This window comes from Cervus canadensis, chromosome 6 (assembly GCF_019320065.1).
Source record: "Cervus canadensis isolate Bull #8, Minnesota chromosome 6, ASM1932006v1, whole genome shotgun sequence".
Taxonomy (NCBI): Eukaryota; Metazoa; Chordata; class Mammalia; order Artiodactyla; family Cervidae; genus Cervus; species Cervus canadensis.
Genome location: NC_057391.1, coordinates 62725890 through 62740920, shown reverse-complemented (window position 1 = coordinate 62740920; position 15031 = coordinate 62725890). Strand labels below are relative to the sequence as shown.

General features: G+C 43.4%; 1 protein-coding gene across 2 annotated transcripts in view; it reads left to right on the top strand.

Moving 5' to 3' along the window:
* Positions 1–1274: 1274 nt before the first annotated feature.
* The window catches only part of GCH1 (GTP cyclohydrolase 1), a 52928-nt gene continuing 39171 nt past the window's right edge, over positions 1275–15031 (top strand). The window contains exon 1 of one of the 2 annotated variants that reach the window (XM_043472146.1): positions 1275–1791. In XM_043472146.1, coding sequence (XP_043328081.1) covers positions 1452–1791 — 340 coding nt within the window. In that variant the 5' untranslated portion in view covers positions 1275–1451. The remainder of the gene's footprint in view (positions 1792–15031) is intronic. The other variant, XM_043472145.1, reaches the window with a different exon arrangement.

The window sequence follows — 15031 nt, the reverse complement described above, 5'->3', positions numbered from 1 at the left end:
CAGAGCAGTTAGAGGGAAAAAATATTATAGGATCTTGCAGGGGTGTGGGGGGCACTTACAATAAATAGTAGGAGAGTGACAAAGAGGCTTTCCAAGGGAGGTTCATATTTCTTCATCAGTATAATTTGATATTTAATGTATACAGAAGTCCAATAACTATTTTTTAAAACCCCACTTACACCAATATTTCAGACTAAAAGTTCCTGGGAGGCTAGGTATTTTCCATATTTCTTTTCTTAAAATTTAGAACAGGGCCATGCCTGAAGCAGACATCCAATAAATAGAAATTAGTAGTAATGACTGAGCCAATTTATTAGTATATATCAATTCCAGGGACTTCCCTGCTAGTGTGTCTGCTCCTAAGCCTTTAAATATCTGTCTATATGTCAGAAATTCAGCATAAGAAACTCTCTGGAGCAAATCATAAAATATTAACTTGATACATGTTTTAAAACTCACCTTTGGCATTGTGAAATAATCCCCCTAATGAGAAAAAAAGGTCCATTTAGAAAATCTTACACAGTCAAAGCAGATGTCACTGGTTAAGAGTCCAGTTGATCAATAACGTTTCACAATCTCTAACAACATCAGGGGAAAGGTACTTAGCACGTCACTGTTAAAATAATCAGCACCAAATTCCTACAATTGGGTTTCCACAAACCGCAAATGGTTCTTTGATGAAAGCCCTAGTTTTTCTTCGCTTGCTAATCATTTTCTGCAGGGTCAAAGTTCTGGCCACCACATAATACCATCCTCCTAGATACAGTGATTCACTTAAGGGCCACTTGGTGTAACATTCTTCCTGACAGCGCCAGGAAGCAGGTGCGTTGGACACCTTTTTAACTAATGAAATCAAGCGTTTCAATTCATATTATTCTCTTGACCTGAAAGTATGAGTTGGTTTCCATACCCACATTTTCCCAGACAAGGCCACCTGTTTGCTCATCTTTTGACAGGACGAGGGGACCAGTACACTTCTCATGCAGCCTCCTCTTTGCCCTAAGAGGGAAGAGTTGACTGGGCATTCAGACCTTGCCTCCCCACGCTCCGGCCACCAGCCCCCTTTAGGGTTTGGTTTATCTGGCCACAGCCAAAGGGTCCAATCCAATCCTCCCGGCTGGTGCGGGTGGGGCTCGGACAAGGTCCTCCCGGCATCTGCCGGCCTCCAGGGCACCGGGCGGGGGCCGGGGCGGGGCGGGGCGGAGTGAGCGCCGTGACGCCAGGAGGCTCGACCAATAGAAACGCCCCGCGGCGCCGACCGAGCCGCCAGCCCATAAAAAGGAGGCGCCGCAGCACTCTTCTGGCTCGCTTGTTCCGGACTCGGAACGTGTTCCTACCTCGAGGCCTACCTTCCTCAGGTGACTCGGGTCACAGCCCACTCCCCGCCCGGGAAGTTCACCTGAAGTCCCTCACGCATCTGAGGGTCCTTCCGGAGCAGCAGCGGCGGGTCCATGGAGAAGGGTCCGGGGCGGGTGACGCTGAAGTCGCGGGGCGCCAGGTGCAGCAATGGGTTCCTCGAGGGGGAGCCGCCGCGGCCCGGGCCAAGCCCTCCCGCCGAGAAGCCGCCGCGACCGGAGAGCAAGAGCGCCCAGCCGGCGGACGGCTGGAAGGGCGAGCGGCCCCGCAGCGAGGAGGACAACGAGCTGAACCTCCCCAACCTGGCGGCCGCCTACTCGTCCATCCTGCGCTCGCTGGGAGAGGACCCTGAGCGGCAGGGGCTGATCAAGACGCCCTGGAGGGCGGCCACGGCCATGCAGTTCTTCACCAAGGGCTACCAGGAAACCATCTCAGGTCAGTGTGCTCGCTGGCCGGCCGACGTGCCGGGTACGGGGGAGGTGGCCGCGGGAAGCTCCGCGCCGGCTCGGGGAAGTTTCCGGAGTTGCTCACTCTTGGCGGAGGAAGCCGAATGCTGGCACTTGCCGAACCCCGCCCTCGGCCCTGGCCCAGCGACGGGCCAAGGACAGGGGCCTGGGTGGGACTCATTTCGGGCTCCTGGAGAGTCAGCGGCCTCTCCCCCCGGGCCTGTCTGTAGCCGTCCTCGCGGGGTCCTCCCCACTGGCTGCACGCAGCCCTCTCCTCCAGCCTCGGCTGGCGGGACCACGGTTACCGAGCTTCCTTACGCCCCCGGGTGGGAGCCTGAACGTCCAGGGCCGGATACCTGAGGAACGTGCATCTGGGCTCCTGGAAGTGATGGCTTCTTAAGTCATCCTTGCTTTTGAGGTCTCATTTTTTGGTAGGTCTGGGATGAAGTCTTGGCTTCGTGTGTTAGGAGCGCCGGGGAAGCCTCGGGGACCCTCATTCTCGCTGACTTGCCAGGGCACCCGGCTCTTAACGAAAGTCATAGTTATGTTTTGTTCACATCGAGGTCACTCCAGCTCAGGACTTCCCCAGAACTGGATATAGTTCTGGGTACAGGCTTTCCCGGAGTTTGAGGTGTGAAGTTTCTTGGGTTAGTTTGCTTCCTAAAGCCTTCTCCCCCTTTCCTACCCCACTCCGCAAACCCCAGAGCAGGAAAGCGTCTCCCTGGGAGTCGGGGAAGTTTTCTGGGCAGTGAGACCCGGAGTCCCTGTATCACCCACCCCCCATCCCCCATCCCAAAGGAACAGGATTGACCCAGTGCTGTCCGCGCCAGGGGAGGGTCAGGCTTTTGCCCGGGAGGCTGAAAAGCAAGGGTGCAGGGTCGGAGTGGAAATAACAGAGGACTTCGCTGCCTGTTTTCTGGGTGAGGGTTGTTGGTCAAATTAAAAAAAAACAGGGAGAGTTAAAAAAAAAAAAAAAAAAAGCTCTGACTTCCACAGGTGGGACTAAGGACGTTGTTTTCCAGTTCACATCTTCTGTACCTCTTGGTGACTTTTATTTCTTTGACCCAAGAAACCTTCTGCCGTCTCCATTTCTCAAAGAATAACAGAGCTGCTTTGCAAGGTTACCTCCCGGGTTAGGTTATTTCCCCCGTCAAATTTCTGGAGACTTCCTTAATTGATTCTGGGAAAAACAGTTATTTTTGCACTGGTCTCCCCCCTAGCACCCCCGAAAGGAAGGGTGGGAAATCAGTGTGAGAGGGGTGAGGTCCAAAAAGGAAATGACAGGACATCCTAAAGCCCAGACATGGGTATCTAGTTCTGTGTCCTTGTTTCCTTTTTTTTACCCAATGTTGGTAAATGTTTGGAGCCTCGAATACAGAATTTCAAAATGCAAAGACTGAAGAATAAACATTCTTCCTTTGGTAAATATTCTGTGATTTGGTGATATTCCACGATGTAATGTAGAAACATTTTCTCAGGGCCTTGCTCGTTCTGCCTCTTGTGGACACTGAAAATGTCCTTCACATTTGGTCAAGCTTTGGAAATCTTGCCTTAATAGAATTCATAGAGAGAGCGATTTCTGACTCCGAGGCAAGTCACAGAATTACCTTAAGTGTCTCAAAAATATTTACTTAAATGATTCGTAGAGGTTTGTTTCATGAGCCATAGAACTAATGACTGTAAAGAACACTTCATTCTACCTAAGAAAATGATTCTAGTCAACTGTTAATTTATTATTTAAAAAGTCTGTGGACCTAGGAAAAGAAATCCGATTAGGGAGAATCTAATCATCACCCTGCCCAACAGGGCCTGGGCAGAGGAGAGAAATGGGGAGAGACTGCTTAACGGGTCCTAGGTTTCCTTTTGGGATGATGAAAGTGTTCTGGGATTATAGAGTTTTGATGGTTGCACACATTGTGAGTGTACTAAATGCCTCTGAATTGCACATGTTAAAATGGTTAAGATGATGAGTGTTACGTATATCTTTTACCACAATAAAAACTCACAGACCATTTAAGAATATTAATACCCATTAACTGAATACTTTTCATGCTCCAAGTGCTTTATATGTGTGGTCTTGGTTAACCTTCATTTTTGAGGTAAGCACTGTTCTTTTACCCCATGATAAGGAAGCAGAGTCAGAGAGATTGACAGCTTCAAGTGGTTGAGCTGGTGTTTGAATCCTGGCAGACTAAAGACAGATCTCTTATCTGCTTCCTTATGTTGCTACTTAGTAAGGTATTGTCAGTGTTACTTTCTCTACTAAGCATTTCAGACTGAGTTCTGACCTAATACTTGGATCACCAGCCTTAAAATAAAGTGGAGTAAAGTGGAGTACAATGGTGAAAAATCAGTCTATCATATGTAGTAAGGGTAAATGTTTTGAGAAACTCCCAAGTAGGTTTATTGGTATAATATTTTTCTGCAGGCGGTATGTACTAGCTCCATACGTAGAATGTGTTTCTTATATTGTGGTCAAAAATTTGAAAGCCTCTATCTAGAGGATCATACTTAAGTACTTAATGTTGATTTCTTAGAGGTACATAAAGAGAAGACAGAGGAGAGGATGACAAGGATGATGCTGAACTTAAAGGAATGAACCTGAAAGGGTGGAGGTCCAGGCCTTGGACCCACCTAGGTGGGCGAAGGAAGGATACTTTAAATCTATAGAAAATACAGAAGTAAGTAATAGAGAAAACACTCTTACCCAATTCCTAATTTTCATTTCTTTATAGATCATAATTCAATGCCCAATATAGATTATTTTGGATAGAAACAAACTTCTTTGAAACTATCACTTTTCTATGCTTATAAATAAGATACTTAACATCTTTTATCTCTCTGTATTAATTCCTGTTACTGGTGTTGAATTAAGTATTGTAAAATATAAAATTAAATAAATTTGTACTTTATATTCCCCAAATTATTATTGTTTATTTTTTCAGTTCCTCTTGAGTGGATTGATGCTAGTTTCTGGTGTTTGGGGAGTCTTTCAGTTCTCCTTGCGCTGCAGTGTATCTTCATGACCCTTGCCTGGTTCACTTTTCTTTACTTTCCTGTGTGTACCTTTTAATGGATGCCTCTGTGGTCAGCTGTAATGGGGCTGTGTCAAGGTTGTGTAAGTCTCCTGGTTGTTGTTCACCTCTGGGTTGTAGCTTGTAGTGGAGGGAAGGCTGGAAGAGAAACGCATCTCTTCCAGGAACTGGCTATCCTTTGAATAGCATCACAGGACAGCTCACCTTTACCTATTGCTGTTCCATTTGAGTTTAACCACATTCAAGTTCTCTTACATATTCAAGATTTTACTTTGCTGAGGTCTTCTTTCTAAATATTTCCTGTATTTCCACTATTTCTGAAATTCAGAACCTTAATTAAATTGGAGGTTCTACTATTCCCTGAGGTCTTTGGTCTTCATGTCCTTGTGTCTGACCCTTCCCTTCCCCTGTCCTCTCCTGGGTGTAAATGGTAACGACCTCTTAGATAGTGAAAGTGAAAGTGTTAGTCACTCAGTCCTGTCTGACCCTTTGTGATCCCTATGGACTGAAGCCTGCCAGTCTTCTCTGTCCATGGAATTCTCCAGGCAGCTATACTGGACTGGGTTGTCATTCCCTTCTCCAGGAGATCTTCCTGACCCAGGGATTGAACCTGGGTCTCCTGCATTGCAGACAGATTCTTTACCATCTGAGTCATCAGGGACACCCAAAAGTGAAAGAGAAAGTTGCTCAGTGGAGTCCGACTCTTTGTGATCCCATGAACTATACAGTCCATGGAATTCTCCAGGCCAGAATACTACAGTGGGTAACCTTTCCCTTCTCCAGGGGATCTTTCCAACCCAGGGATCGAATCCAGGTCTCCCACATTGCCTATGGATTCTTTACCAGCTGAGCCACAAGGGAAGCCTTAGATAGTACTATCCACCAGAGGTTGAGTATAACTTGTCTCATTAATTGTCCTTTTTATGAGTTTACGGAAATACACGAGAATCTTGACTCTTCTGTCACATTTCTAGTTGCAATAGATTTTAGCTTGTCTTGCCCAGGATGCCAGGGAAGTTTTCATAAATCAAGCTGACAGTGCCCCAGGTTCACATGGGAAGCATGTGAACCTGTAGTGCAGGAGGAGGCGATGGCACCACAGGTGATGGACTTCTTGACTGTCTCCCCACTCTGCCTCAACCATGTACACTGCAAGATGACAGCTATTCTCTAAAGATAAAGCCAGGCATTAGATATTCTGTTTGCACAAAATTGAGTCTTAGCTGCTTCATACTGAAATATGCCAGCACTCACAAAAGGTTTTCTTTTTCTTTTAATCACAAACTTCTTCGATTTACCATATCAGAATCCCATGATAAACTTAGAATTGTAACAACTTCTAAGATGTGAAGGGGGTGCAAAAAGTCAACTTATTTATTATCCCCTCCCATATTGTGGGCAAAAGATGAGTTTATGCCCATACTGTGGGCAAAAGATGAATTTATGTCCCAAGTTTTAAAGTATGTTGTAGAAAAGTTAACCTCATCATTGAGAGGTACTATTTTGGGTGTGTATAGTTCATTTAAATCTCGATTCACTACTAAGTTTTGTTTTCATTTTGTTAATGAATTCTAGTGTATTACTTAGTTCTGTGTATTGCTGGAAAAGGTGTTGTGAATAAAGGAGAAAAAAATAACAAGACTGTTAAAGTATATGACTGGATTTTAGGGTATAGTCATTGAGAATGGAGGAGAAAAGCTAGTCTTACTAGTTTCTTCTAAAAATGTATTATCTATTAACATTTTTTTTTTCTGGCCTGGGAGGAAAAGTCACTACACATAACTTTGAAATACCAAACAAACTGGTTCTTGTCCTAGTTTCAAGGGACTGCCATATCAAAGTACTACAGACTGAACTGTTCAAACAACAGAACCTGTCTCACAGTTCTGGAGACTAGAAGTATGAATTCAAGCCATTGGTGGAACCACACTCCCTCTGAAAATTGAAGGGAGTCAGGGGCATCCTTCCCTTGCCTCTTGCCAGCTTCTGGGGGTAGCTGGCAGTCCTTGGTGTTTCTTAACTTGCAGCTGCATTATTCCCATCTCTGCTTCTGTTGGTGTCCAAATTTCCCTTTTTTAAGGACATCAGTCACGTAGAATTGAGTCCATTTTACTCCAGTGTGCCTTGTGGTGCTAGTGGTAGAGAACTCGCCTGCCAATGCAGGAGACATAAGAGACACGGGTTCGATCCCTCGGTGAGGAAGATCCCCAGGAGCAGGGCATGGTAACCCACTCCAGTATTCTTGCCTGGAGAATCCCATGGACAGAGGAGCCTGGCAGGCTACAGTCCATAGGGTTGCAAAAAGTCAGACGTGACTGAAGCAACTTAGCACACTTGCCTCTTTTTTTTTTTTTTTTGCCTCTTCTTAATTTAGCTAATGATGTTTGCCTTTAACTCTATTTCCAAATAAGGTCACACTCTGAGGTATTGAGATTTAGGATTTCAACTTATCTTCAACACAATTTAGCCTATTCGAGTGTTAAGTGATGTTATTCATTAGACTGTCTGGGAACTTTGCAATTGAATTTAATTTATTCATTGAGTACCACCCACTGTGCTGAATGCTGGGAAGTAGACTGAGTAAAACCAGGTATGGTTTCTTCTCTCATAGAATAGTCTGTTGCATTAAATCAAATATTCAGTAGAATCACATGAATGTGTGATTATAGATTGAGAAATGTAATGATGAAAAGGTGTGTACACAGCTCAGTGAGAGCATTTAACAAAGGAACTTGATCTGTGCTGGGAGATCGGAAGTGTGGATGCTTGAGCTGATGTCTGAATAACAACAAACACAACTGATTACTATGTGCTGAACACCGTGTGCATTCTTTACATGTATTGCCTCATTGATCCTCACAATAAGCCAATGGGGTAGGTAATATTAGCCCTATTTTTAGGGATAAGGAAACTGAGGCATAGAAAGAACTTACCCAAGTCTTGAGCTTCCCTTGTGGCTCAGCTGGTAAAGAATCCGCCTGCAATGCGGGAGACTTGGGTTCCATCCCTGGGTTGGGAAGATTCCCTGGAGAAGGGAAAGGCTACCCACTCCAGTATTCTGGCCTAGAGAATTCCACGGGCTGTATAGTTCACGCGTTCGCAATGAGTTGGATGTGACTTTCACTTTCACTTTATCTGAAAAGTATCAGCATTGGGAGAATGATAGAGAATGAGAATCATCATAATCTCTCACAATTTAATTGCAACAATAGTAATTTACAGATTTGCTTGAATCACCTCCCTTCTCCTCCTCTTCCCTTTTTGTATCTTCTCTCTTTTCTTTGTCCAGCTCTGGAAACTGTTCCATGCCTGGGCATTCCCCCACTGACTCATTGCTGTATACCTCCCTAATTTGAGTCCAGTATTTGGTTGAGTCAGATTGCAGTAATGGAATTTGCCAGGAGAGGGCAACTATCTAATCTTTGATGAATCCTAGGTTATGAATCTAAGATTATATGAACAATTCATAATTCCAGGTAATATAATGAATATGTTCCCTATGGTTATACATTCTCCATTGAGTTTATGGAAATTAGATTGAGGGATAATTTAGATTGTATGGCAGAAAGTGAAGAGGAACTAAAAAGCCTCTTGATGAAAGTGAAAGAGGAGAGTGAAAAAGTTGGCTTAAAGCTCAACATTCAGAAAACTAGGATCATGGCATCTGGTTCCATCACTTCATGGCAAATAGATGGGGAAACAGTGGAAACAGTGTCAGACTTTATTTTTCTGAGCTCCAAAATCACTGCAGATGGTGATTGCAGCCATGAAATTAAAAAATGCTTACTCCTTGGAAGGAAAGTTATGACCAACCTAGACAGCATATTAAAAAGCAGAGACATTACTTTGCCAACAAAGGTCCATCTAGTCAAGGCTATGGTTTTTCCAGTAGTCATGTATGGATGTGAGAGTTGGACTGTGAAGAAAGCTGAGTGCAAAAGAATTGATGCTTTTGAACTGTGGTGTTGGAGAAGACTCTTGAGAGTCCCTTGGACTGCAGGGAGGTCCAACCAGTCCATCCTAAAGGAGATCAGTCCTGGGTGTTCATTGGAAGGACTGATGTTGAAGCTGAAACTCCAATACTTTGGCCACCTGATGTGAAGAGCTGACTCACTGGAAAAGACCCTGATGCTGGGAGGGATTGGGGGTAGGAGGAGAAGGGGACGACAGAGGATGAGATGGCTGGATGGCATCACCGACTTGATGGACATGGGTTTGAGTAAACTCCGGGAGTTGGTGATGGACAGGGAGGCCTAGCGTGCTGCGATTCATGGGGTCGCAAAGAGTCAGGCACAACTGAGCGACTGAACTGAACTGAACTGAATCAAAGATTGTCCAAAGATTGTCTGAATCAAGGTAAATTTGTTACACTCAAGGTTGAGAGAACATTTGCTCATTAGAATTTGGTTTTATTAAAGCCTGAGTCACAGTTTTCTAGAAGAAAAGTGACTGTCTGTCCTTACCTTAGAATGTCTAGCAGATTGCCCAGCACATGTAGACAACTTGATGAATGTTTGAATTAATTTCTTAATGACAAGGACCCTTTCTTAATGTGTGTCTTCTAGCACAGTGCTCTATGCATAAATGCTCAATAAATGCTGATTTTTTTAAACACTAAAGAAAGATGTAGGGGATTTAGCTTTATGAAAAAGTCATGGGAGTTATTTCTATTGGATCTCCTGAACACTTCTATGCCAGAGGTCATCCTTTAGACATCTTTGTGTCCTTCATGGAGTCGTGCACCTGTAGAAACTCACCTATTTGGTGAGATGGCTTTTTCTATATTCAGTAAACATGTTATTCCAAGGTATCAATTGAAGTGACTGGGAATTGATTGAAGTGAGTGGCCTGTTTGCCTGGCACATCAAAATTCTCATGGGGAAAAATTGCTAGAAAATGTCAGGATTGCAGTCAGTTTTTAAATTATTGTAGAAATATTCAAATGTATACAAAGTTAGAATAGTATAATGAGTTTGTATATGCCTATCACAGGTATCTCTTTACAAATTGCTTTGTTTGAATAAGGATTCAGATAAGATTCACACATTATATCTGATAAATGTCTTCATGTCTCTTTTAACTTGTTAGTTTGGTATTCCTTTTTATCTGCTAACAATTTGTTGAAGAAACAAGGTCATTTGTCTTATAGAATTCCCCACCTCCTGGGTTCTGCTTATTATTTTTTCACAATTTATTAATAGTTTAACATGTTCCTTTAGCTCCTGTGTTGCTTATATATTAGTAGTTAGATTTAGAGGCTTGCCAAAGAAGCTGAAGTTGATTAGTTCTATGAAGACCTACAAGACCTCCTAGAACTAATGCCAAAAAAGATGTCCTATTCATAGGGAATTGGAATGCAAAAGTAGAAAGTCAAGAGATACCTGGTGTAAGAGGCAAATTTAGTCTTGGAGTACAAAATGAAGCAGGGCAAAGGCTAACAGAATGCCCTGGTCATAGCAAACACCCTTTTTCAATAAGAGATGACTTTTCACATGGAGATCACCAAGTTGTCAATACCAAAATTAGATTGATTACATTCTTTGTAGCTGAAGATGGAGAAGCTGTATACAGTCAGCGAAAACAAGACTGAAAGCTGACTGTGGCTCAGATCATTAGCTCCTTATAACAAAGTTCAGGCTTAAACTAAAAAAAGTGGGGAAAACCATTAGGCCAGTCAGGTGCAACTTAGATCAAATCTCCAATAAATATACAGTCTAGATGACAAATAGATTCAGGGGATTAGATCTAGTAAACAGAGTGCCTGAAGAACTATGGACAGAGGTTCATAATATTATAACAAACCATCCCAAAGAAAAAAAAAGCAAGACAAAGTGGTTGTCTGAGGAGGCTTTACAAACAGCTGAGTAAAGAAGAGGAGCGAAAAGCAAGGGAGAAAGGGAAAGGTACACCCAACTAAATGGAGAGTTCCAGAGAATAGCATGGAGAGACAAGAAGGCCTTCTTCAATGAACAATGCAAAGAGTTAGAAGAAAGCAACAGAAAGGGAATGACTAGTGATCTCTTCAAGAAAATTGGAAGTATCAAAGGAACATTTCATCCAAAGATAGGCTCAATAAAGGTCAGAGACAGTAAAGACCTAATCGAAGCAGAAGAGATCAAGAAGAGATGGCAAGAGTAAATGGAAGAACTGTACAAAAAAGACCTTAATGACCCAGATAACCACGATGGTGTGGTCACTCACCTAGAGCCAGACATCCTGGAGTATGAAGTCTAGTGAGCCTTGGGAAGGAAGCACTGTTGCCAGTAAAGCTAGTGGAGGTCATGGGATTCCAGCAGAGCTATTTAAAATTCTAAAAGATGATGTTATCAAAGTGCTGCTCTCAATATGTCAGCCAATTTGGAAAACCCAGCCATGGCTACAGGACTGGAAAAGGTCAGTCTTCATCCCAGTTCCCAAGAAGGGCAGTACTAAGGAATGTTGAGACTACCAGACAGTTGTACTCATCTGCCATGCCAGTAAGGTTATGCTCAAAATCCTTCAAGCTAGGCTTCAGCATAATGGAACCAAGAACTCCCAGATGTTCAAGCTGGCTTTAGAAAAGGCAGAGGAACCAGAAATCAAATTGGCAGCATTCATTGGATCATAGAGAAAGCAAGGGAATTCCAGAAAAACATCTACTTCTGTTTCCTTGACTATGCTAGTAAGGCCTTTGTGTGGATCTTAACAAACTGTGGAAAAACTTAAAGAGATGGAAATACCAAGACCATCTTACCTGTCTCTTGAGAAACCTGTATGCGGGTCAAGAAGCAAGAGTTAGAGCCTTATGTGGAACAACTGATGGGTTCAAAATTGATAAAGAAGTATGTCAAGGCTGTTTATTATCACCCTGTTACATGTACAGGGCTTCCCTGATAGCTCAGTTGGTAAAGAATCCACCTGCAGTGCAGGAGACCCTGGTTCAATTCCTGGGTCAGGAAGATCTGCTAGAGAAGGGATAGCTACCCACTCCAATATTCTTGGGCTTCCCTTGTGGCTCATATGGTAAAGAATCTGCTTGTAATGCAGGAGACCTTGGTTCGATCCCTAGGTTGGGAAGATTCCCTGGAGAAGGGAAAGGCTATCCACTCCAGTATTCTGGCCTAGAGAATTCCATGGACCATATAGTCCATAGGTTGCAAAGAGTTGGACATGACTGAGTGACTTTCACTTGCACTTGCATGCAGAGTACATCATGCAAAATGCTGGGTTGGATGAGTTACAAGCTGGAATCAAGATTGCTGGGAGAAATACCAAAAATCTCAGATATGCAGATGATACCACTCTAATGGCAGAAAGTGAAGAGGAACCAAAGAGCCTCTTGATGAGGGTGAAAGAGGAGAGTGAAAAGCCTGGCTTAAAACTCAATATGAAAAAAACTAAGATCATGGCATCTGGTCCCATCAGTTCAGTTCAGTTCAGTCACTCAGTCGTGTCCGACTCTTTGTAACCCCATGAGCCGCAGCACGCCAGGCCTCCCTGTCCATCACCAACTCCTGGAGTCCACCCAAACCCATGTCCATGGAGTCAGTGATGCCATCCAACCATCTCATCCTCTGTTGTCCCCTTCTCCTCCTGCCCCCAATCCCTCCCAGCATCAGGGTCTTTTCCAGTGAGTCAGCTCTTCACATCAGGTGGCCAAAGTATTGGAGTTTCAGCTTCAACATCAGTCCTTCCAATGAACACCCAGGACTGATCTCCTTGCAGTCCAAGGGACTCTCAAGAGTCTTCTCCAACACCACAGTTCAAAAGCATCAATTCTTTTGCACTCAGCTTTCTTCACGGTCCAACTCTCACATCCATACATGACTACTGGAAAAACCATAGCCTTGACTAGATGGACCTTTGTTGGCAAAGTAATGTCTCTGCTTTTTAATATGCTGTCTAGGTTGGTCATAGCTTTCCTTCCAAGGAGTAAGCATCTTTTAATTTCATGGCTGCAGTCACCATCTGCAGTGATTTTGGAGCCCAGAAAAATAAAGTCAGCCACTGTTTCCACTGTTTCCCCATCTATTTGCCATGAAGTGATGGACCAGATGCCATGATCTTAGTTTTCTGAATGTTGAGCTTTAAGCCAACTTTTCACTCTCCTCTTCACTTTCATCAAGAGGCTCTTTAGTTCTTCACTTTTCTGCCATAAGGGTGGTGTCATCTGTATATCTGAGGTTATTGATATTTCTCCCGGCAATCTTGATTCCAGCTTGTGCTTCCACCAGCCCAGCATTTCTCATGATGTACTCTGCATATAAGTTAAATAAGTAGGGTGGCAATATACAGCCTTGACGTACTCCTTTTCCTATTTGGAACCAGTCTGTTGTTCCATGTCCAGTTCTAACTGCTGCTTCTGTTGCTGGTCCCATCACTTCATGGCAAATAGAAGGGGAAAAGGTGGAAGCAGTGACAGATTTCCTCTTCTTGGGCTCTAAAATCACTACTGATGGTTACTGCAGCCATGAAATTGGAAGATGATGTGTGTTAAAAAGCAAAGACATCACTTTGCTGACAAAGATCTGTATAGTCAAAGCTATGGTCTTTCCAGTAGTCATGTACGAATGTGAGAGCTGGCCCATAAAGAAGGCAGAGTGCCGAAGAATTGATGCTTTTGAATTGTGGTGCTGGAGAAGATTCTTGAGAGTCCCTTGGACAGCAAAGAGATGAAACCAGTCAATCTTTTTTTTTTTTTTCCTTTTATTTTATTTTTTTTTCATTTATTTTTATTAGTTGGAGGCTAATTACTTTACAATGTTGTAGTGGGTTTTGCCATACATTGACATGAATCAGCCATGGATTTACATGTATTCCCCTTCCCGATCCCCCCTCCCACCTCCCTCTCCACCCGATTCCTCTGGGTCTTCCCAGTGCACCAGGCCCGAGCACTTGTCTCATGCATCCAACCTGGGCTGGTGATCTGTTTCACCATAGATACTATACATGCTGTTCTTTTGAAACATCCCACCCTCACCTTCTCCCACAGAGTTCAAAAGTCTGTTCTGTATTTCTGTGTCTCTTTTTCTTTTTTGCATATAGGGTTATCGTTACCATCTTTCTAAATTCCATATATATGTGTTAGTATGCTGTAATGTTCTTTATCTTTCTGGCTTACTTCACTCTGTATAATGGGCTCCAGTTTCATCCATCTCATTAGAACTGATTCAAATGAATTCTTTTTAATGGCTGAGTAATATTCCATGGTGTATATGTACCACAGCTTCCTTATCCATTCATCTGCTGATGGGCATCTAGGTTGCTTCCATGTCCTGGCTATTATAAACAGTGCTGCAATGAACATTGGGGTGCACGCGTCTCTTTCAGATCTGGTTTCCTCCGTGTGTATGCCCAGAAGTGGGATTGCTGGGTCATATGGCAGTTCTATTTCCAGTTTTTTAAGAAATCTCCACACTGTTCTCCATAGCGGCTGTACTAGTTTGCATTCCCACCAACAGTGTAAGAGGGTTCCCTTTTCTATCCCTTTGGATAGCAGCCATCCTGACTGGCGTGTAATGGTACCTCATTGTGTAAACCAGTCAATCTTAAAGGAACTCAACCTTTAATACTCATTGGATGGACTGATGCTGAAGCTGAAGCTGCAGTACTTTGACCACCTGATGTGAAGAACTGACTCATTGGAAAAGACCCTGATGCTGGGAAAGATTGAAGGCCAAAGGAGAAGAGGGTAGCAGAGGATGAGATAGTTGGATGGCATCACTGATTCAATGGACGTGAACTTGGGCAAACTCTGGGAGATGGTGAGGGGCAGTGAAGCCTGGTGTGCTGCAGTCCCTGGGTCCCAAAGAGTCAGACATGAGTTGGCAACTGAGCAGCAACTCCCTGCCTCCCTCTCATCACACTGACTCTTAAATTTAGTCAAGAATGCTTCATGGTTGGTGGTGTATTTTTCTAATATCTGGTTGCAGCTAAATATCTGGTTGTCTGTCATTCTGTGATGTTAAAATGGATCGACTTTAGGTGTTATCAGCCCAATTTGTCCATTTAAGAGTTTCTCACCAGCCTTTCAATTACAGATTTTAGTAGTCCTTGGTGACTGCCTAGATCCAGTGTTTTTTAGAAGTTGAAAAATAGGGGTGTTTAGTTCTTTAATTTCTGAATTTATTAACTGGAGTTCTTTTATAAAGAAAGTATATGGGAAGTCTTTAGGCCATCTTTGCAACCATTCAGTAAATTTAGAAATATTTTAAA